The 23,921-nt window shown below is 38.1% G+C and overlaps 1 protein-coding gene across 1 annotated transcript in view; it reads right to left on the reverse strand.

Annotated features, from left to right (window-relative positions):
- Nucleotides 1–23,921, reverse strand: part of PTPRN2 (protein tyrosine phosphatase receptor type N2) — a 609,242-nt gene that overhangs the window by 450,959 nt on the left and 134,362 nt on the right. Inside the window, exon 9 of the mRNA XM_087917130.1 lies at nt 10,701–10,787. Within this exon, the coding sequence (XP_087773256.1) occupies nt 10,701–10,787 (87 nt within the window). The remainder of the gene's footprint in view (nt 1–10,700; nt 10,788–23,921) is intronic.

The raw sequence follows: 23,921 nt of genomic DNA on the forward strand, positions 1-23,921 counted from the left end.
AGTTTGTAGTCAAATGAAGTGACTGCTATACGCTCTAGTGGAAAATAATTTAAGAAGTATATACTGTAGAGAAAGCTAAATTCCAAAAGAAAGAATTATAGGCAGAAGGAAATAACATGACTTTAAAATTATATCTTCAAATGTCAAGATTAGATAAGGAATGATCTAATCAGCTTCTTCGGTTCTGAAGAGTTATTCAGATATGTGTGTACCTCTCTCTCTCCCTCTCTCCCCCTCTTTCTCTCTCTCTCTGTGCATGTGTGCTTGTGTGTGTGCATGTGTTTTTCTATTCATCTGACACCATGGAGTGTGTAAAGTCATTTCTAATTATCTAGAAAAATATGAAGGACTTATAGTAAGTATTGGGTAAGTAGATATTTCATGTTTAATTAAATGTCAGTTTTCTTGCTAAAATGATAGAAATTTGGATAGTGAATTTTTTAGATTGTATAACTGTGGAATCTCACTTACATCATGAAACAATTTAATACAATCTCTTTAACCAAAAATAAATAATATGCATATATTCACTTTTTGTACTTCTAAATATGGACTTGATGCAAGGAAAAAGAAAAAGAGAATATAACCAGTGACAAATATGATGGATTTAACTGGAGATGGATGCCATAAACAAGTTGGAGACAGATATTTATAGAGAAAGTCTTGTGATGACTAAGAGTTGGCACTAACTTGTTAGCATATAATCAATAAATCAACAAAAACATACACGTTTCCTTTTGAAACATGTTTTTATTCTTTCTAAAATATTGCTTATTTCTATTAGATTTTACAACTAAATAAAATTAGCAAAATTATTTTACAAAATAGCAACAGCACTGAGACTTAAGTACCACTTCTCAGTGCTTTACAGCCCTCTTTGAGTGGTTTACACAGTCAGCCCAACAATCTGAGTTCTCATTTACCAACCTTGAAATAATGGAAGGCTGAAACCTTCAGCTGGTGAGAATCAAACTGCTCAACTGCTGGCAGCCGGCAGTCAGCAGAATTAGCTGCAGTACTGCATTCTAACCACTGGGCCACCACAGCTCTTAAATATAAGAAAATTTCAATTTTGGCTTTAACTATTCTAATAGATTGCCAGTAATTTCTAGTCATTTGTAAAATAATAAATTATGTTGATTTTTCTAATTTGTAACTTCTTATAGCAATAGCACTTAGACTTATATACTGCTTTATAGTGCTTTGCAGACCTCTCTAAGTGGTTTACAGAGTCAGCTTATTGCCCCCAATAATTTGGGCCCTCATTTTACGCACCTCGGAAGGATGGAAGGCTGAGTCAACCTTGAGCCTGGTGAGATTCAATCTGTGTAATTGCAGTGGGAGTAGCTTGCAGTACTGCACTCTAACCACTGCACCAACGAGGCTCATATTATAGCGTTTGAAGGATGGAGAAAATGAGCTTTTCACAATCAGAATACTTATTGATATAATGGTTCATATATTGCTTTTAGAAGTGGCATATCTCATAAAACCAGCTTTTTTGTTTTAAAAGTTATTGTTCTTGTGCCTTGTTGATAGGCACTCTTCCTACATTCTCGTATTGCAACCAGGTTTTATGTATGCTTTGCAAATACTGGTTTAAAATACATCTTGCCTTTCTAGTGATAATGATTTCTTGCAATCTTGCATGGACCATTCTACAGTTCAGATCAATCAAATTTCTGTACATTTGATATGCAAACATACAGCTTTTCCCCCTTTACATCTTCTTCCAGACTGAGTTGAAAGGGGCAATCAAATAACATCAGTAACAGATTTCAGTAGATTTCAACAAGGTACTTTAGTTTTTCAATTTGGATGGGTGGGATTCAAATTTTTTAACAACCAGTTCTGTGGGCATGGCTTAGTTGGTGGTCATGGCTTGGTGGTCATGTGACTGGGTGGGCATGGCTTGGTGGTCATGCTATTGACTGGGCATGGCCAACACAATATCATTCACATCAAGGCATGCATCTCCTCGCCTGGCCTCTCATGACTGTGGGATTCTGCAACAGTCGTGTGAAAAATGGTCATAAGTCACTTTTTTCAGTGCCATTGTAACTTTGAATGGTCACTGCACACAAGCAAAGTACCAGTAAAGAAGGAGAAAAAAACTTCAGAGATGTTCCTGAGACAAGAAGTCTAGTCCTGCCAAGAATGTAATAAGGGTTAATGGAGAGGCAGTTTCTGTAAGCAACATCAGAATGTTTCCTTCCTGCCTTCCTTATAGGATTAGGCAAGTAATTTCTTCTAACAACCGGTTCTCCCAACTGCTAAGAATGTTAAAAAAACGGTTCTAGTGAATAGGTGCGAACTGGTAGAATCCCACCCCTGTCTGTAGGCTTTACTAATAACCCTATTCAGTAAGACAACTGAAAAAGCAGACTAAATCTTATACAATAATAAATATACTCTAAGGTACAACAGGACTGTTGTTTTTGATACAAAAGAGGAGTACCTATTTGGAAACATCTGCAAGATCATTGAAAGCACCATGGACTGTTCAGGAACATATGTACAATAGTCTTCTCTTATTTACATTGATAGATATATTGCATAGATTTTATTTTAAACTAATCTCAGATTTGAAATGTCTGTAAACTATTTCTCTTCTGCCAGTTTATTCTTGAAGCATATGATAGCAGCAAGAAGAATGAAAGTGCTTTCCTGTTTTGTATTGATTGGACATCCAGTATTTGTCTTGTGTTTTGTTACTAGCTGTAAGAAGATCACAATCAGGCCATGTCGATTATCTAAATAGTGATACTCTTTTCCTAACTGTCACTTATACCTAATACATTTCTATCAAGGTAAACCAAATTATGCCAAGAGCAGAAAGGAAGTACGAAATAATAAGCCCAATAAAAATTAAAGGCAGGAGATATAAAAAAGAAAATTAAATCAAATTTAAATCAATATTGTTCACCATATTTCTCCATATCATTCTATCTATTGCTGTTTCTTCAACATTCATACACTATTTCATTGCCTTTTGTTTTTTAAACTTCTCACCTTTCCTTTTGAAAAAATCTATTTAACTCCATCTAGCCATGCCTTTTTTAAATCTTTCTTTTCCTGTCAACCCATTCAATTTCCTTCGCATACTTGTTTTGTAATTCAATTCAATTCAATGTGACCAAACCATTACAATGTACATATTTTGTATTAGTCATTCCCTTTTGTAAATTTTGTAAAAATAAATATAAATTAAATCAGTATTAGTTCATCCTTAATGTTATTTCTCTTTGCTTTACCATAGACACTTCTTAAACAACCTATTCCCATGGAGTTCTTTTATTTGTATTTGTACTTGTATTTTTCCTGACACACCCAATTCTCAATTCCAAATTATAGAGTGGATAGATGCATGCTTTTTATTGCACGATGCACTTGCTGGAACCCATCCTCAGGAAACTCCTCTCTACTGGAATAAATGGAATAGACCCTACTGAACGCCATCTTCCTAGACATACAATTCAAAATGGAAAAACAAATGACTAGACAGTTACCATTATTGTCAACATTGAGGAAGATGGAAGTCTAGGAATTACAGTTTATTGCAATGCGCCAATTTTCCACACATTCTTAGTTTCAACAGTAACCATCCACTGTCACACAAAAAAAGTTGTGTCAGAACACACTATATGGTAGGATGAGAATCTACCATAGTATCCTGCAAGTTAAACAGAGAAAAGGTACCTATGTGAACAATTCAGACAATCATTTATTACAAGATGACTGTGCAACACGCAAAGGAGAGAAAGGAAGAAAGAAGTTACAAGACCAATTATGTGGCATACCGTGCCATACATCAAGACATTTTGGAAGCAATAGAATGAAGCTTATGAGATTTTCAAGTGGACATCGCACAATGCCTAGAGGCTACCATACAAGGAAAATCATGCATTGCAAAGATCGCCAGGTGGTGGGAAATACTTCTAATATAATCTACCAGATCTCCTTTGTGATTTTTCCTTATGACTACCATGTTTCCCTGAAAATAAGACCCAGCCCCCACTGCCCTGGCCCCAGCCCAGCCCAGCCAGACTCCCCACCCCTGGCGTGTGCACAAGAGGCAGTGAGCACACAGGGGGCGATGATGTCTGGCAGCAGTTGCAGCCCTTCAGCCCCTTGGCCAGCGCACTGTGGGACTGCGCAGCCCAGGTGAGCCATTGCCCCCCGTTCATTCGCTGCCTCCTGTGATGGCCAAATACCTCCAGGGCTGACAATTTTAACTGGGGCTTATTTTGGGGGTATGAGTAGTCTGAAAAAAATCATGCTAGGGCCTATTTTCTGGCTGGGTCTTATTTTGGGGAAAACACAGTATATAGGACAGACCAGGAGAATGCTAACCATCATATTGCAAGAACATAAGTGAGTGGTTAGACTAGGAGACCCAAATTCATTGGTAGCCTCACATTGCAATGAACAAGGACATACATTCAATTTTTTAGTTTCTAAGATTGTTGATTATGCTGGTAGGCAATTACCAGCACAGGGATAATTATTGAAGCCTGAGAAACAGGCACTTTGTCAGTCAACAGAAGTGCTGATTTACCACTAGCTTATCAGGTATTTAGGAACTGAGGGCTTGGCAGCACAAGGAAACAGCAGCCAATTGCCTGCTATCAACACTCCAATCAACCAATAGGAAGGCACACATAAATATGATTCACAGAATAACCCAAAGCACATATTCCAGTAAAGAGTACTGTAGTTCCTTGAGGATAGGTTCCAACTCAAGTTTGAAAGCTCAGATGACTAAACCTCTGGTCCCAGTGACCAACCAGATTGGATGTTGCAACATTATCCTGGGACACACATATTTACCTTCATTCATGCTTTTTATTTACTTCTTTTGACAAATATTTATTCCTTACAATGGACTATATGTAATCTACTATCTTTCTAGTAGCATTCCAGATCACAATGTATCACCATTTTCTATACAAAAAACTGAGAAAGGTGGTTATCTTCACAGTCAACAAAGAAAAATTGAACAATTGTTGGAGAGATATAACATAAAAGATTGTATTACTGCTCCAACACCTTTGAGTACAGATTTTCTTAGACACTAATATTTATAGCATTTATTTCAGCCCCATTCTTATACTGTATGTAACACTATCACAATCTCCAAAAGTACTGGAAGCCAATGCCTGCCTGCCTGCCTGCCTGAATAAATGAATGGATGGGTGAATGAATGAATGGATGGATGAATGGATGGATGGATGGATGGATGAATGGATGAATGGATGAAACAAAACATTTCTTCCAGCATTCACACACATTCTCTCCCTAAATCATTTCATTGTTTTAATTTTGAATTCTATTCACTCTGCTGGAAGCTCCTTGTTTAGTTATTTTTACGCACTTTAAAAATATTTTTATTATTATTTCCATTGAAATAATAAAATAATCAAACTGCTCTGCATTTTCTGTCTTGTTTATTCTTAATCTTTCCTTCCTCTCTGACTTCCTTTTTTTTTGGCTATATGTATATTTATACAGTATTTTTTATATTTTTTCAACATTTTTTCTTACATAAATTTCTTCCACACCATCAGCCTCTCTCTCTCTCATTATTATTTTATCTAGCATCCTTTCTCAAATTTCCTATTAACTCCACACATTTCAGAGGCACGCTGTCGGTGATTCTTTTCATTCTGTTCCAAGAAGCTTTTACATTCTCCTTTCTTATATCTACTTTCCATTTATTCTCAAGGGAAATCAATCTATCTTCTATTACTTTTTCATACAGGATTCCTTTTTTTTAAACAGTAGTCATTTACTTTTCTTCAGTTTTATTTTTCCTTTTCTTCCATGTCTATGTTTTCCCTAAAATCCATTCTTGACACTCAGATCCAGAACCTCTAATCCCTCTCAGATTCTCCATTCTTGTTTCAGTTTTTTATCAGACAATCAAGTCAGTCATGCTTTTAGATTAATATTTTTATTTGCCATGCATACTTATGAATAAATATATTCTTAAACCACATATTCAAAGCAAAATACATTTTAAAAATAGATACTCACTAAGCAATCACTATTAGCATTCATTTTTATTTTCCAAATGACTTATTTTTATATGTTCCCTATCTCAACCATATATTCATGATTTTTAACAAAATATCACCCCACCCCCCAATCACATATATAAGGTATATAATTTTTCCAAAAACTCATTCTTAGTTTTTCTATTACTGCCATTCACTAGAGTAGTGGTAGTTAACCTTTTTAAACCTACTGCCCACTTTTGTATTTCTGTTAGTTGTAAAAAGTTTCTCTAACTGCCCACTGGTTCCACAGTAACGGTGATTTATAAAGTAGGAGACAAAACCCCTACCGCCCAACATGAAAGCTGGAACACCCACTATTGGGCGGTAGGCATCAGGTTGAAAATTTTACCACTGCACTAGAGCATAACAAACAACTATCACCAACTAATGAATTCCTATTTTCATAACTATCCATAATCAAGACAATATCAATTCATATTTACTGACATATATTTATTTTTTATTTATTTATTTTATTTTGTCAAGTGATTATAAGATAAGAGGTATAAGTATAAAAATATGTATGAATACATGAAATGGATACTCATAAGAAAAATAAAAAGAAACAATAGGACAGGGACAGTAGGCACATTGGTGCATTTATGCACGCCCCCTACATACCTCCTGGGAAAGGGGTGAAGTCAATAGTAGACAGTTTAAAGTTAAAGTTTTTGGGGTTTGGGGAAGAAACCACAGAATCAGGTAGAGTATTCCAGGCATTGACCACTCTGTTGCTGAAGTCGTATTTCCTGCAATCAAGTTTGGTGTGGTTTACCTTGAGTTTGTATCTATTGTTTGCTCTTGTGTTGTTATGGTTGAAGCTGAAGTATTCATTGACAGGTAGGACATTGCAATGTATGATTTTATATACTATACTCAGATTGGACTGAAGGTGACGTAGTTCTAGGTTGTCTAGGTTTAGAATTTCAGGTCTGGTGGCATAAGGTATTCTGCAATGAGTAGAGGAGTGGAGAACTCTTCTTGTGAAATATTACTGGACTTTCTCAACTGTATTAATATCAAATACGTAATGCGGGTTCCAGACTGATGAGCTGTATTCAAGTATTGGTCTAGCAAAAGTTTTGTATGCTCTAGTTATTAGTGTGATATTACCAGAGAAAAAGCTACGCAGGATTAGATTAACAACTCTTAATGCCTTTTTGACTATGTAGTTACAGTGGGCTGTCAGCTGGTACTCCGTTCAAAATCCAAGAAAGAAATACTTAGACTCTTGTAATTAGAGAAAAGATATCTTTTACTGGAAGTCAAGTGGTAGCAACAAGAGAATTCTGAATCTGAGGAAATAGGCCACATCACATATATCAAGGGATGGGAATGTTCCCACCCCCAATAGTTCAAATGGTTCTTCCAATTAAAATTGTGAACCTCATCATGTGGACATCCTCAGGTGGTGATGATTAGTTGACCTTGGCCTACTCTGATAAAGGTTTGCAGCTGCTCAGGGAAGAGAAAGCTAAGCAAGAAATAGAAACCCTCCTCAGTTTATACAATATTAGTTGGTAACACTTCCAGCTCGTTTCCCATACTTCTCCCCCTTCCTCCCCCCGTTACTCATGACAGCCAGAAAGAAGATCTTGAAGGCTGACAGGCTCTAGCACTTAGATCATTAGAAATGAGTACTTCAAGATCCTTGACAGAGTTGGATCATCAACAAGGTGTTGACGATTCAGCTTGTATTTTATTTTCTGATTTTTTTTGCCAATATGTAAGACAGAGCATTTATTTGTTGAGATTTGAAGTTGCCATTTGTTTGACCATTCTGTCAAGGTCTTTTTGGAGGGTAGCAGTATGGTGGTGTTGAATAGCTTTACATCATTGGCGAAGAGATTAATGTGATCACAGAGGTCATTTATGTAGAGTATGAAGAGAGTTGGTCCTAGAATACTGCCTTGGGGGACACCACTGTTGACAGGTTCAGAATTTGATAGGATGCTTCCAATTTTGATCATTTGTTGCCTGTTTGACAGGAATGCCTCAATCCATTTATGCAGGTGTCCAGAGTAATAAGATTTAAGTTTTAGGAGTAGTTTGTCATGTATCACTGAATCAAAGGCTTTACAGAGGTGTATGTAAATTGAGTCTATTGCTTTGCCCTGATCCAGTTGTGTAGTCAATATGTTTTTGCAGTGTAAGATTACAGGATAGTTTTTTTCTGAAACCAAATTGTTTGTTAGAGAGTAAGTTGTTTGTCTCTAAGTGGAAGATAATGGATTGGTTAATAATTGATTCCATGACTTTACAGGTGACACAGCATAAAGAGATTTGTCTGTAATTTTCAACTAGGCTGGGGATGACCATGGCCAGTGACCATAGGTTAGGCAAAGAGCTGGTCCTGAAAGATTTTTCAAAGATTATGCTTAGAGGTTTGGCTATGGCAGTGGGTAGCTTTTTTAAGAAGTAGGGACATATTCCATCCAATCCAATAGATAGAGATGGTTTTAGATTGTGTAGTGTTTTTCAACATTGTCTTATGTAAAATCGATATGTATTAGATCATTGTAGTTGTCTGTGGTTCGACTAGGAAATACTGGGCATGATACATTGCTGTTTACAAATACTGAGCCAAAGAATGTATGAAAGAGGTTGACTTTAATGGTGTTGTCATTGCAGTCTTTACCATTAGGTGCTTTCAGGGGTGGGATGGACCTTGAGTCTTTTAGTTTGTTGTTTACAAAATTGTAGAAAGTGCAGGTATATTATTGCCTTTTACACATAATTAAACTGCACCTTCACCTCATTGCATCTACTTAATTTCACAAAATGACATTATTCATATTTATTACATTTTTCTCTTTTCTCTTATTTTCACAGATATACAACATCTATTTTTCATTATTTATGTTGTTTAAATTCCATTTTAGATATTTTACATTTATAGACTGTATACATTTAATATACTGCATACATTAATATATTGCATATAGTGACTATTGATTTATGGTTTTTCTTTTATCCACCAACCAAAATTATGCTGTTTGAATCAGTCAGCCTTATAAATTTCAAGATTAAATAAGAATTCATGGCTTTGGTTGATTAAGGCTTTCACATAATGCTGTTCATTAATACAAGTGAAGATTACGTTATCAGATATAGTTGTAGTGATCCCACAAGCAGCATTTCATAACAATGTTAAAGACTGCGTTCTCTTTGCTGATGATGTAAAGCTATTCAACACCAAAGACAATACTGCTACCCTTCAAAAAGATCTTCACTATGTATCAGAATGGTCAAACAAATGGCAACTTCAAATCTCAACAAATAAATGCTCTGTCTTACATATTGGAAAAAAAAATCAGAAAATAAAATACAGGCTGAATAGTCAAGACCTTGTTGATGATCCAAACTCTGTCAAGGATCTTGGAGTACTCATCTCTAATGACCTAAGTGCTAGAGCTCACTGTAACTACATAGCCAAAAAGGTGCTGAGAGTTGTTAATCTAATCTTACATAGCTTTTTCTCTGGTAATATCACACTAATAACTAGAGCATACAAAACATTTGCTAGACCAATACTTGAATACAGCTCATCAGTCTGGAACCCACATTACGTATCCGATATCAATACAGTTGAGAAAATCCAGTAATATTTCATAAGAAGAGTTCTCCACTCCTCTACTCATTGCAGAATACCTTATGCCCCCAGATTCGAAAATCTAGACCTAGAAAACCTAGAACTATGCCGCCTTCAGTCCAATTTAAGTATAGTATATAAAATCATACATTGCAATGTCCTACCTGTCAATGAACACTTCAGCTTCAACCATAACAACACAAGAGCAAACAATAGATACAAACTCAAGGTTAATCGCACCAAACTTGATTGCAGGAAATACAACTTCAGCAACAGAGTGGTCAATGTCTGGAATACTCTACCTGACTCTGTGGTTTTTTTCCCCAAACCCCAAAAACTTTAACCTTAGACTGTCTACTATTGACCTCACCCCTTTCCTAAGAGGTCTGTAGGGGGTGTGCATAAGCGCACCAACGTGCCTATTGTCCCTGTCCTATTGTTTCTTTTATTTTTTAATTTTTCTTATATGTATCCATGTATTCATAACTGTTTTTACTTATACCTATTATCTTGTAAGCTATTGATAAAAATAAATAAATAAATATATCAAATAAAAATGAACAATACTCATTATTCTGATACATTTTGGCCAATATCCTAGAAATTCAAGCAAAGCCTATTCCAAGAGTGCTCACATAATTTAAAGCAATTAGGACCTTTAATATACTACAGTATTTTGCAAACCAACGTATTACTGCCCATATCCCACCAAGTAGAATGAACACATAATATACTGACTTTATGTATACTTTATATATACCCTGCCCCTGAATTAAACTTTTTGCATGTTGTAGCTCTCATGGGTAAATCTGTAAGGTTGAATGCATTCTTGAACCAACTGCCAGTGACTTGATTGAATAATCCTCAGATGTGTTTTTTTTCTCTTTTACATCATTTTTAATGTGACAAGCCATCTCAAGACAATAGAATCACTGAGGCAGTTGTACTTTGGTTTGTTTTTTGACTGTCACATCATAGAACAAATTCCAATATTGATGTAGAAATTTAGGAAAAGGAGACATTAAGAAAAAGATTTCTACTGCACATACTTGATATCAGCAAATGCTGTCATCTGGAGCTTCAGAAGACCAGCAACTTCCTTTATTAAGTCCAAACCTTTTTCTTCACTCAGTGGGCTGTTGAAAAGAAGCAAGAAAATAGCATTACAAAAATGGATCTCATCAATACACGAGAGACTAAAAATCCCCAAAGATGTATCACCTTAGCCTGTTAGGTAGGTTGAAAGGCAATGCTTACAGTATTCCTGTCACATAGTGATTGCAATATCAAGGGAAATGGGATCAGGTGCTTTCCCAGGCATGATGAATCACCTGAATTTTCCAGCAATAAGACAAACAATAAGGTGTAAATGGAATTGTTAGGAAGTGTAATGGGTCCAATGATGCAGGGACCAGTTCATCTTGGTCCTCAATAAAAAAATGTAATGCAGTTTAAAAAGAAAGAGAAGAGAAGGAGAAAAACAATGTAAGAGAAAAATGGCAAGATGAAGCGCGTGACAAACAATGGAGGCAAATTGCAAGTCTCCATCAAATGGAGAAGGAAAAATCTACCTCCCCATTCATTGCTAAATGAATTCTTGCCATGCACGTGAAAAAATGGTTATAAATTCAAGAATTAAAAAATAAAAACTAGTACACCATCCTGCAGGCAATAATTGAAGAGAAGACATACATCTGGTGATTTGCAAAGATCTTGTGTTCAGACTTTTCTGAATATTTTATTTTATTTTTAACGGGACAATGGGATAGCTATATGTTGTCTCCAACATTTTAAATCAGCTAGGATTGCAGTACATTTGTATAATTCCAGCAACTAAGAAAACAGGGTATTCAAAACAGATGTATGAAATAATATAGCCTTTTCCACCCTCATACACATTTCAGTATAGAAATGTTCATGTTATATTACAAAATGATATTTGTAACAACAGTAGTTTAAATTAAGGGGCAGGGGAGAGAAATTACACTCGAAGAAAGATACTTCAATTTTTCCTCCTTCAGTCTTGTGCCTTAGAAATATGTTGACCATATATTTGGATAAGAATGCAAGATATGACAAATAGCAATATTATTACTGTCTCCCATCCAAAATCACTCTAATAGTAAATAGAATGGCACACTAAATAAATACATAAACAATCAAATATAAATAAATAATATATACTGTTAAGCAAGGCAGATGATCTGAATGAGCTCTCCTGAAGCATATGATTCTCACCCACTCTCTGGGTGTTACCATATAAGAGGACCTGACCTGATGTGCTCACATTGCAGTACTGGTCAAAAGGGCCCAGCAGAGATTATACTACCTGAGACTTCACAGAAATCAACAACTGAATGAAAAACTGCTAGTGACCTTCTACCACTGCACCATAGAGAATATCTTAACTTACTGCACCTCTGCATGGTTTGACAATTGCACAATGGCAAATAGGAAAGCTCTCCAGAGGTCATTGCCCAGAGGATAATTAGTTGCTCTTTCTCCTCTTTGGAAGAGCTTTATAGCTCCCGCTGCCTTAAGAAAGTCCAAAACATTCTCAAAGATCCATCTCATCTTGGGTACCCCTTTTTTGAACTATTACCATCTGGCAGACAGTACAGGATAATAAAAACAAGGACAAATAGGCTGAAAAACAGCTTCTATCCCAGGGCAGTAGCTCTTTTGAATTCTACTGTATAGTGCAATATTAATGCAATACTGGGTTTTTAAATTCAATGTATAGCATATGAAGGATGTGTGTTTGTGTTTATTTTTATAGTCATAATGTACACTGGAAATGCTATTTAATTTCATCGTATGAGATGAAATGACAATAAACTAAACTAAACTAAACTCAGGAATTAGGAGACAACTTGGGAAACCACAAAGGGCTTTCTGTTCTATTGTGGAACAAAGACGGACTCGCAGGCTGGAGTTGAATTTAGTGTCAGTAACTTCAACTAAACTCGAGCCACGGCAGCCTCTTTTATAGCAGCTGCTCGTGGCTCACGGCTCACGGCTCGTGGCCAATGGCATCGTTTTAAATTTCCCACCAATGGTGGGCCAATCGCAATAGTTGTTAAGCCACCAATCGCTGGGTGGCAATGCTCTTCCAATTGGAATGAAGTATTATGAGTATGCAAATGTCTATATACAACACCCCTCCCCTCTTGGTCCGGTCCACGCTACATTACGTAGTCGCGTAGGTAGGCGGGGCTTTTGTGGTTCCTACTTGAGCTGCGCAGCTCAGTCTCTGTGTTGATTCTGGTTGGTTCGGACGGGATCGCTGTCTCTCTAGTCCTTCTCTCTGGAACCTGCTGGAAGGGTGAGTCAGCCATGCCGCTCCCTCCTGGCTTACCCGGGCAGATTGAGTCGGCTCAGCTGCTTCTTCCTTGGTTGTTTTCCAGCTCCTTTTCTCCAACTTTGCCTTCCAGTAAGTAGTTATTTTTTGTTTGGCTTTCTGGAATTGGTTGGTGATTTGTTTTTTGTCGGGTTAATGAAGGGTCTTCCTTTTCTTAATATTTAATGGTTCCCCCGGTTTTATTTATTGGGGTTTGTGCATGTTCTGTGCTTCTGGGCGTGTCTGTGGTCCACTCGATAGCTCGAGACCATAATTGGTCGATGTGCCTCTTCCAGGTTCTGCTGTCTGTCGTTTCTAAGCGGTATGCCCTGTTATCTGTGTTATTGTCGCCGGTAGCCACAATGGGTCTCCAGTAAGATTTTTCGCATATACCAGGTCACCTGGCGAAAATGTGCGGTACTTACTGGAGGAGTCTGGTGGCTTTTCAGGGTTGTAGGTGGGGTGCAACCTGTCCAGATATGTTCGCAATTTCCTGCCCATTAACAGTTCAGCTGGACTCTTGTTCGTTGATGTGCTCGGTGTGATATGTTGGATTGTGAGCATTGTATTGATTTGGTCTTGAATGTCACCTGTGTCGAGTTTTTCTAATGCCTCTTTCAAGTATCTAACCATGCATTCCACCTTTCCGTTTGAAGCCAGGTGAGCTGGCACTGTCAGGGCATGTCATATGCCCTGTTCTGCGAGGAATTGTTCAAAAGCTAAAGCAGTGAACCAAAACTAGCAAATCCGGCATCCCATGCATGGCAAAAAGCTTTCTTAGTTGTTTGGTGATGGCTTCGGTTGTTATGGAATTCATGACGCTGACCTCCAACCAGTTCAAGTAGGCATCGACAACAATTAAAAATGTATATCCTTTCGTGGGTCCGGCGAAGTCTATGTGGATCCTCAACCAGGGGCCTCTTGGTGTCTCCCAGTCGAGGACTGGTGCTAATGGGGGATTAAGTCTGGATTTCTGGCATTTATTGCATGTTGTCACCCATGTTTCAATGACCTTGTCCATCCCTGGCCACCAGACGTAGCTTCTGGCCAGGGACTTCATTTTTACCATGCCTGGGTGTCCTTCATGCAACATGCCCAACACTTCTTCCTGTAGTTTTTTTGGAATTACAACTCTATCCCCCCACAGTATGCATCCTTTCTCCACTGACAGTTCAGTTTGCTGGGTTCTAAAGGGTTTAAAAGTTTCGTTCTTATCGTTTTCCGGCCAGCCCCTTCCTACCCAATTCAGGATCTGAGCCATCAATGTGTCTTTAGCGGTTTCCTTTGCAATGTCTGATGCTGTGATATGCAGATTTGGTAATGTTTCAATCTGGAGTGTTGACGTGGTAGGAGCTGGGTCATCATCCCGATCTGGTAGAGGGGAGTGGCTCAGTGCGTCGGCATGGGGTATTGCTTTTCCTGGTCGGTGGACAAATGTATAGTTGTAGGCTGCAAGGAATTCTGACCACCGTGTCATCCTTGGTGATAGGATGTTGGGGGTGGCCCTGTTCCCCACCAGAATTCCCAATAGAGGCTTATGTTCTCTTATGGACATTAAGGAAAATGTCCTACTATAAAGGTATTCATGAAACCGTTTGACACCCGATATGGCGGCTAAGGCTTCTCTATCCAGTTGGCTGTAGTTTCTTTCAGCTTTTGACAATGTCTTAGAGTAAAAGGTGATCGGTGCCTCTCTGCGATCAGGGAGTGTGTGGCTGAGTATGGCGCTCACACCAAATAGTGATGCATCGCAGGTGACAATCAGTGGCAACGTATCACTGTATTGGATCAATACCGATTTGGACGTTATTAGGTCTTTAATTCCCTGGAATGTGGCTTCTTCTCATTGGCCCCAGGTCCAGATGGCTTTTTTATCGAGGAGTCTGTGCAGTGGCTCCGCTATTGTTGCCTTCTGCGGCAAAAAGACATTGTAAAAATTAATGAGTCCCCAAAATGCCTGTAAGTCTGTTTTATTTTTGGGTCTGGGTGCTTCTTTTATGGCTCTTATTTTTTTTCGATGGGGTGGATTCCTGCTTCATCAATAAGGTATCCCAGGAATTTGACCTGATTTGTAACAAGTTGGCATTTTTCTTTTTTGACTTTGAGTCCTGCTTTCCTAAATCTTTGCAAGACTTCTCTTAGCCGGTCTTTTAGTTGTTTTTTGTTTCTGGCGGATATCAATACATCATCAAAATAAGGGATCACCCCTTTTAGTCCTTGTCGGAGGCGCTCCATTAGGCTTTGGAAAATGCCTGGGGCCACGCTGACACTGAATTGCAGTCTGTTGCATTTGAATGCCCCTCTGTGCATTACAATAGTCTGCGCCTCTGCCGTCTCGGGATCAACTGGCAATTGTTGATATGCTTGCGCGAGATCGAGCTTTGCAAAAACTTTTCCTTCCTCCAACGAATGCAAAAGGTGCTGAACTACGGGAACGGGATATGCGCTCTGCTGTAATGCATGGTTAAGGGTGGCCTTATAGTCACCACAGATGCGCACAGACCCATCTGGTTTCATGGGTGTTACAATCGGGGTTTCCCATCTTGCATGGTCGATTGGCTCTAGTACCACTTGTGCGATGAGTTTGTTCAGTTGCCCATCAATTTTTGGCTTTAAGGAAATGGGGATGCGTCTGGCTTTTAAACGAATGGGGGCTATGTTTGGGTTCAGACTAAACAAAATAGGAGTCCCACGGTACTTGCCTAAAGTCCCATCGAATACGTCCTGGAATTCCTTCATCAGGCTTTTTTCCCAGTCCGTTTTGGAGATGCTGTTGATTCCTGTCACCTCGATTCCTAAAGATGCAAACCATTCTAACCCAAGCAGGCTGGGGCAATCTCGGTTGACAATTGTCAATGGAAGGACCTCAGTGTGTCTTTTGAATTTTATTTGGAAATGTCCCAATCCAACTACCGGAATCTTGTTCCCCTGGTAATCTTTTAACGCAAGCTTTGCTCTTCGAGTTCTTTTCTTTGGATGTCAGGTATCAGGTTTTTTGTTGTGTTCCATGATACCATTGATAGATATGAGCCAGAGTCCACTTCCATTTCACATGGTTGTCCTTCTATTTTAACATTTATGCGAACCTTTTTCGCATCGGTGGTTCTGGCATTTCCGATGATAAAAGTTTGGTGTGTTTCTTCTTCTTTTTTGCTTCTTTTGCTCCTATTTTCTCAGCTCCAATGACTTCTGGTCTATCTTTCTCTGGCTTTGGGGGGGGGGCTGCTGCCTCGCCTTCTTGGATTATAGCTCTTTTTGTTTCGGCAGACCCTTGCAATGTGCCCCCGTTTTTCGCAGTGTCTGCAGAAGGCATCCAAGAAACAGCATTCTGAACGTGGGTGGTCTCCTCCCCATCTGGCACACTGAAATCCAGGCTTCCTTCCTCTCTTTTCTTGCCGGTTTCATTCTGACTGAAGCCTATGAATTTCCTCATCTTCACTTTCAGTGTCGGATGAGGAATCGATGTCTTCATGGTGGGTGGTTGCAGTAGTGTGTTTTTGGTTGCCTTTTGTTTTCTTTTCCCGGCTTTGGTTTGGGCTGTTCTACGTTTCTCGGTTGGTTGTGTTCATTTGTTGCATTGTAGCCACTGATTTCTTTGCTCCTTCTGCTGCAGTGGCTTCAGCAATGGCTTCGTTCACAGTGATGTTGGGTTGGTTCAACAATTTGCTTTGTAAAGTAGTGTCTCTCAAGCCTAGTACTATACGGTCTCTCATGGCTTCTTCCATGTTGAAAAACTCGCAGGCTCCTCCAATGTCCCTTAGTGCTGCTATGAAATCCCTGATATTTTCGCCTTCTGGTTGATCTTGTTTATAAAATTTGTGTCTTCAGATGAGGTTGGAGACAACCCGTGCGCAGTGTGCTCTCAGGATCCGGTTCAGGTCTGGCCATGCCATCTGCTTGACATCATGAGATTTGGCCAATGCCTTTGCCATCTTAAAAATGGTAGGGCCACAATGCATCAGGAGTACAGCTCTCTTCCTCTGGTCAGTGATTCCTTGAAGTTCGTTACTCTCTAAGAACATGGAGGAACCTGTTGATATGACTCCCAGTCTTCTTTGGCTGGGTTGAATGGTGCAGGTGGCGAGTTATTTCCGGCCATCTCTTTGATTGCTCGGTCTTCGTTGCTATGTGCTTACAGTCTTGTTCTTCTCAATCCCACCTTCGTCGCCAGTGTTCTATTGTGGAACAAAGACGGACTCGCAGACTGGAGTTGAATTCAGCTCTTTATTTAGCGTCAGTAACTTCAACTAAACTCGAGCCGCGGCAGCCTCTTTTATAGCGGCTGCTCATGGCTCGCGGCCAATGGCATTGTTTTAAACTTCCTGCCAATGGCGGGCCAATCACAATAGTTGTTAAGCCACCAATCGCTGGGCAGCAATGCTCAGCCATTTGGAATGAAGTATTTTGAGTATGCAAATGTCTATCTACAACACTTTCAACTGAGTTAAAAGTTAAAGTGTGCCTGTATAGAAAAAGGTAGAGAGAGTATGGTCATCAAGAAACTGTCTGCAGTGGGGTGCTACCTCATCACTATCTTCTCTACATCCCCTTTAAGGAGATGTAAATAGCTAATATCTGCAGGAAAAGAATCAAGCTCTATTACAGAAGACACATGGAATCATAAGACAACAAGAAGAACAGGCAAAAGTGCATATTTTTTTCATTTATGTGTTAAATAAAAGAAAAATTATAAAGAGATGATGGGGCAAAATCGAGTTTCTCCACCAAAGAGAATAATGTCCAAATGGGCCTATATAACACAAGAAAAAACAGGCCACATCTGACTCTTATTGTCTTGTGTTAATTGTTAAGACAAGATAAATCAGAATCTTGCAGTTATAATTTGAAGCTCCTTTCAGAAACTAATCTTTCAGAAACTGTCATCCCTTTGAGGCAAGGTATTTCCAGAAAATGATATTCCAGGGAAGCTACTTTATGGGCTGTTGGTTTGAACTCCAAGCTTGACAGTTTGGTTGCAAACGTTTTGTCACCATTCGAAGAGACACTGTAATGCATTTTGAATTGTGCTAGATAAAGCTACTTTATCATTGTAGAATATTAATCTTAATCTTGTAGAATATTGATAAAGCCTTGAAAGCCTGTTCAAATCCATCAGTGTTCTATTTTTAAGGACCAAAACAAAAACAAAAAAAAACCAAGTTTGGGGTGTTTTGAGTGTGATTCTCATACTTCCTTCCCAAGGCCAGGGAATTACTTTTTTCTCCCACTTCCACTTCCCTCCTCAAGGCCAAAATTAAATTCTTGACAAAAATTATGAAGAAGCAACACAGCTAGAGAACCGGAGAAAGCAAATATATCTCCTGACTAGAGGAAAAGGGAAGAACTGGGTAAATATAGATTATTTAGCTTTAATTTGATACTAAACAAAAGTTTGGAACAGATTTCTAAGTAATCAATTTGTGAACATTTAGAAAAGAATACATTGCTCTGAAAATTCCAGCATGGATTTAATAGGTATGTTGTTTGACAGAGTGACCCTTTTAGGTGACCAGAGAAGTACAGTGGACATAATATATTTTGATCACATGAGGGGTTACTGTTTTTTTATTGGGGTTTTATCTTAAGAGTCATCAAGAATGAGTTGAGTCACCATATAAATTTTCTTAAATAAATAAATACTGCATCTAATTCTAGGCATTTAACTGACAAAATAGAGCAAGTCCAGAGGAAAGCAACCAAGATGACAAGGAAGGGAAAAGCCTATAACAGTGTTGGCAAAGAGAAGACCAGCTGGCCGGAACATTTGTGCGCATTGGAAACTGGAAGCTCAGCTTCCCAGCGCACGCATGCGTGCTGAGGAGCTGCTCTTCTGGTTTCCAGCAGCACTCCTGCATGCGTGAAGACCCCAGAAAAGCAACAGGCAATGGCTGGCGTGCCCGGAGAGATGGCTCTGCATGCCACTTCCAGCACGCATGCCATAGGTTCGCCATCACAGGCCTATAAGAATTGGTTGAAAATACTTGGTACGTTTAGTTTGGAGAAAAGTACATCACAAATTCTTCACGTATCGGAAGTTCTTTCATATAGAAGATGGGATGCAGTTGTTCAAGTTTTGTTCCAGAAGACAAAACAAAAAGTAGTAGTTGTACATTATAAGGGAGCAATTTTTAGACAGCCATATCCTAATATATGTCAAGCACCAGAAAAATCAGGAAATCCAGGCAGTTCAAATGGGTTTAAAGATATATTACATGCGTAATCTCTCTATAAGAATCTGAACTACTAATGGCCATGGGAAATGACTTAGATCTCTTATGGGCGCAAAGGGATCCTTGACTGATGACACATTTGACTCTTCCTTTGGGCTCAGCCTGGTCATCTCCTACAACACAGTCAGAACAGATTGCCTTGGGAAATGATAGGTTTCTTTTACTGTATTTAAGCAGGGGCCCAATAGGCACCTGTCAGGAAGGCAGAAATAATGTTGATTCCTGCTCTGAGTTGATTCCAAATGATTTTATTCCAAATTCATATCTTTACATTCTAGGATTCTATATTAGATGGAGATTATGAGAGACGTCCAAAATATTTGAAGCATGCTGGTTCAGAAGGCTAGCATTGATTTAAAGAAGCTCTGTGAATCTTAAATGGTGATCAGAAAGTTCATGCATTATTTCCACCCGCTTATGGAATCAGACACAAAAGCTACTGTATATACCTCAACATATCTTAAGGAGTATTACAGAATTTCATCATGTGTTTACATAAAAATAGAATTATTATCAAAATTCTTATTGAAATAAATGATATCTATGGAGTCTCATTAAAATGAATCAATCAAGTCTATCAGCCTCTTGTTTTTAATTATTGCAGTGCCAATATTGACCCATTTATTATTATAAGCAAGATGAATGCTATCTAAACAGTGAAGCATACAATTTGCATACTAGACAGAGAACTGCTGCTCTTAATATGTAGTTTAAAGCGCTTTAATATATATAGTCCCTGAGGGCATGTCTATTTATATAATATTCTTTGTTTGGATTACAGGTATGACAAAAAAATCTTGATTTTTTTTCAAATATCATACATTTCCTATCAAAGAACCTAATAGACATTCAGCTTTATGATTCTCTGCAGGCTAGATTTAAATATATATTCTTTGACTTTATATAATTCAATTATTTTGCCATGTTTGAAAAAAAAAAAGAATTTTGGTATTTTCTTAAGGGAAAAAAAATACAAAATCCTTCTTATCCATATAAAAAGCCACCGCTTTCTGGCTTTAACTGAATTGAAAGAACTATGGTACTTCTCAAAATACTGTGAAAGCAGGCTATTGCCATGACACCACAGCTTGTGTGTTAATTAGATCCTTCACTCCTGAGAACAGTGGTTCAAATCTGTGGGGATGACAGGTGTCAGAGATCAGAATAAGTTTTTTTTTTTTAAAAAAAAAGCTATGCACACATTCACAAATAACAAAACACTGTGGTGTTATATTTATCCAAAGATGCAGGAAAAGTTGTACAATATGTTGTTGGCATTAACCAGACATCATTTGTACGCATAAAACTATATTTCTGCAGGCTACAAATCAAATTGAAGTGCTAAAATGAGATGTAAAAGAAGAATGGTAAGGGGATTCAAAGCCTTTGTGCTTACTTGCAACAAGGTTGAAAAACCCATTCTGGAAGACAGAAAGGAACAATGACAACATTGACATTTCCTCAGCTTTAATTATTCTTATGGACATGAGTTAAGTACAAATGAATGACATGTAGGTACATATTCACTCCGCAAAACACAACTCTTGGCTCTGCGAAAATCGTAAATGAAGATTATAGCTATTAGACTCTTGCTTTTGATGGCCAAACTCTCAAAAACAATGTTAGTTTATAGAAAGCATACAGAAATAATGCCCCCCAAATATCCCCTTTATATTATTTACTTGATTTATTTGCCACCCATTTCACCTCAAGGCAACTTCTGCCTAATTTGCAAGTTGTACGCTTCACTGATATTTGTCATTGTTATTCTGCCTAATTTCTGTGCTTGCCTAGTTTTTAGAATGAAGCTTATCAATGCATGATGCAACAAGGGATTTTGTTTCTCAATCAACTTGTCACAGTGCCTGAGGCTGAGTAGGGCTGAGAAGGAAGGATGGCCCAAGGTCATCCAGCTGTCTTCTGCGCCCAAGGGAAGAGTAGAAGCAAATCTGATCTGTTCCCTTTCCAAATTAAGCCACAATTTTAGCCCTCTGTTTCTATGACATGGTCCAGAAACAAGCAAAAGATCATGCGGCTGCTGCAAATGGAATAACCAAATAATTTATGTGGCAGTTTATGAGTGACTCAAAAATGAATTATTTTCATCTTAGCAGGAAAGAGGAAAGCAATGGATCTTCACTGACACCACAAACAGAAATCACACTTTCTTCTCTACACAAGGAAATTGGGAAAATTCTACCGTGCTACACTTAAATTATACCAGCCATCATGCCGGAAAAAGCCAAAGGAACGTTTCTACCTATAACCATTTATTTTTAAAAAACATGAAATAAAAGAATAGAGAAGAAGCAGGTAATCAATTAAATGTTTTGTGGAAAGAACAAGCCTCTAACTTCAGCATTATAATCAGCAAAAGAGGAGGCTGAGTAGAAGAACTCTTTGTGGTATACTACTCAGACATGGTGTATTTATGTTGGTGAAAGAGGGCAAAGGCCCAATGAACTACTGTAGTGTCAAAAAAGATATAGCACAACATGTATCAAGACACTGAAACTGAAATGTATTCTGAGTTTATTTGCCTCATGAAACATTAGTTATAGGTTTCTGTTTAAGGCTCATTTATATCCTTCCAAAAAGAAGTTTTTGCTACCTTCACAAATCAAGCACATGTATAATTTTTATTGCGCATTTCCTTTTCTTCCTTCAAGCAGTTCAGAGCAGCATCTTTTATTCAGAACTTATTTGAAGCATTTTAATGCACTCTTCTCTACATTTAGGCATCTCCAATAAAAAATATGCATAGGGTCCCATTTTATTTCCACGTCAACATTATGGCTAAGTGAGCCTGACAAATGGAGACTAACCCTGGAGCAAACAAAGAGGAAAGTGAGGATTTGAACCTTGTTTTAATCCCATGTTCACTGCACACGGCAGGATCTCATTACAAACACTGACTGATATTTCATATGAACAATTGTCACAGTGGCAAAGCTGATACTAAATATTATTTTTTGTTTTAATGGGAGGTATGAAGTGAAGTGCATGGGTTGATTTTGTGATGCAACAGAAATATTGTGCTCAGTACAAAACCAGGTTTACCTGCAGGTGTTTGGAAGTCTGATGAGACTTTCCATGGTTGCCTCTCTTTGCATCAACCAAATATCTAAAGCTCTTTCAGAAATCGTGTAATGTATATGAATAGAAACACAGACCCCAGATCCCATCAGCAGTAGGAAAGATCATTTACCCATTAGCATGACCACTAGGTGGTCATCTAAGAAGACAAGGGATACAGTCCATAATTCTCCAATCTATTGTATTATCACTGAATGTCAGGGAACTTATGTATCATTGTTTGGAGATGATTGCATAGTTGTTTCATTTATATACTCAGCAAATGTTTGTTCAGGCTAGAAGGTGCTCAAACAGCAAAGCATAGAACAGGAAGTTGGATCAACCAATCAACCTGCAAGATACACACCTCCACATAACATACATTTGGGATTTGGAAGCTGTGCACATAGGCCCATCTGCAGCCATATGCAAAGTACATTTACCCATCATCCTTTTCATAATGCAAATATGTAGTGATGCCTACATGCAGTTGTGGATAACTCTAAATCAAGCTTTACTGGAGCAGTTGCTAGGGGCAAGCTAAGTACCCATCACAAATAGCCAATAAATAAATAGCACACAAATACACTATTGGGCAATGAAATGCAAAGAACCGGTAGCCATCTACTGTAAAACCAGGTAAGACTGTCTAAAACAATCTTACCAGGTTTTATAAAATAATCTTAAATGACTACTTTCTTAAGGTCCAATTTTCTTTTTGCCCAGGAGTCATTATTGTGTAATTCAGTGTTTCTTTAGAAGAATAACACTCTTTGCACCACTCCATTATCTTATAATACATGTTCTCTATCACCAACAGTCAAAGTTAATCTCCAATAAAAATAGTGAAGACTGGGAAGCAATGCATACTAAGCTAACAATGCTGCATAGCTTCAATTGCCTTTCTTTTTCATATATTTAATCTACTCCAGTTAAAATAATAAAAACAGAAATGCAAAGTGCAACATATTATTTTTCTAATTTGTGTCAGAAGGAAACAATGGACAAAAGTAAATTCTTATACTTTGGGGCATAATTAAAAAATATCTGTAAAGGAGTTCCAATATTATAATATTCTAACGAAAAGGTTTTCAAATTCTGCTTTCCACTTCAAATTCCACTTTATCTGTAACAACTTGTTTATGACACATGTACCCAGATCAGAGATGGTACATCATTTAAATAATGTTTTACATAAAATAACTCCAAATAAGTTATTCTTTCTTACTGACTTTGTCATTGGACAAAAATAAATCATTACCGATATATGTTTCTGACATACCAACAGATGGGCTGTTCTGCTAAGAATCTCCAGTTGAGCATATTGGTCTTACATTTAGGCACTCCGACTCTCAACCTATTCAGGATCTTCCAAGTAGTATGAGAGAAGTCAGATCCTTCAGCCATATTCCCCTTTAACATTATTCCTTCCTCGACAGTCTCCTCCCTCTATCTTTTAATTTGTTTTTGTGTACCTTCGAGAATATTTGCTCTTGCTATAAAGCTGTTCCTAGATCTGAGTCAACTGCCTTGGGGCATATATCTGCTCAGAGGACGTCAAGGGTCTTTCCCTTGCTTAGTTCTCGCAGCGTTTGCTGCAACCTCTCTCATGATCTTAGCTGATA

This window comes from Pseudonaja textilis, chromosome Z, assembly GCF_049901715.1.
Source record: "Pseudonaja textilis isolate UNSWEBS1 chromosome Z, rPseTex1.2, whole genome shotgun sequence".
Taxonomy (NCBI): Eukaryota; Metazoa; Chordata; class Lepidosauria; order Squamata; family Elapidae; genus Pseudonaja; species Pseudonaja textilis.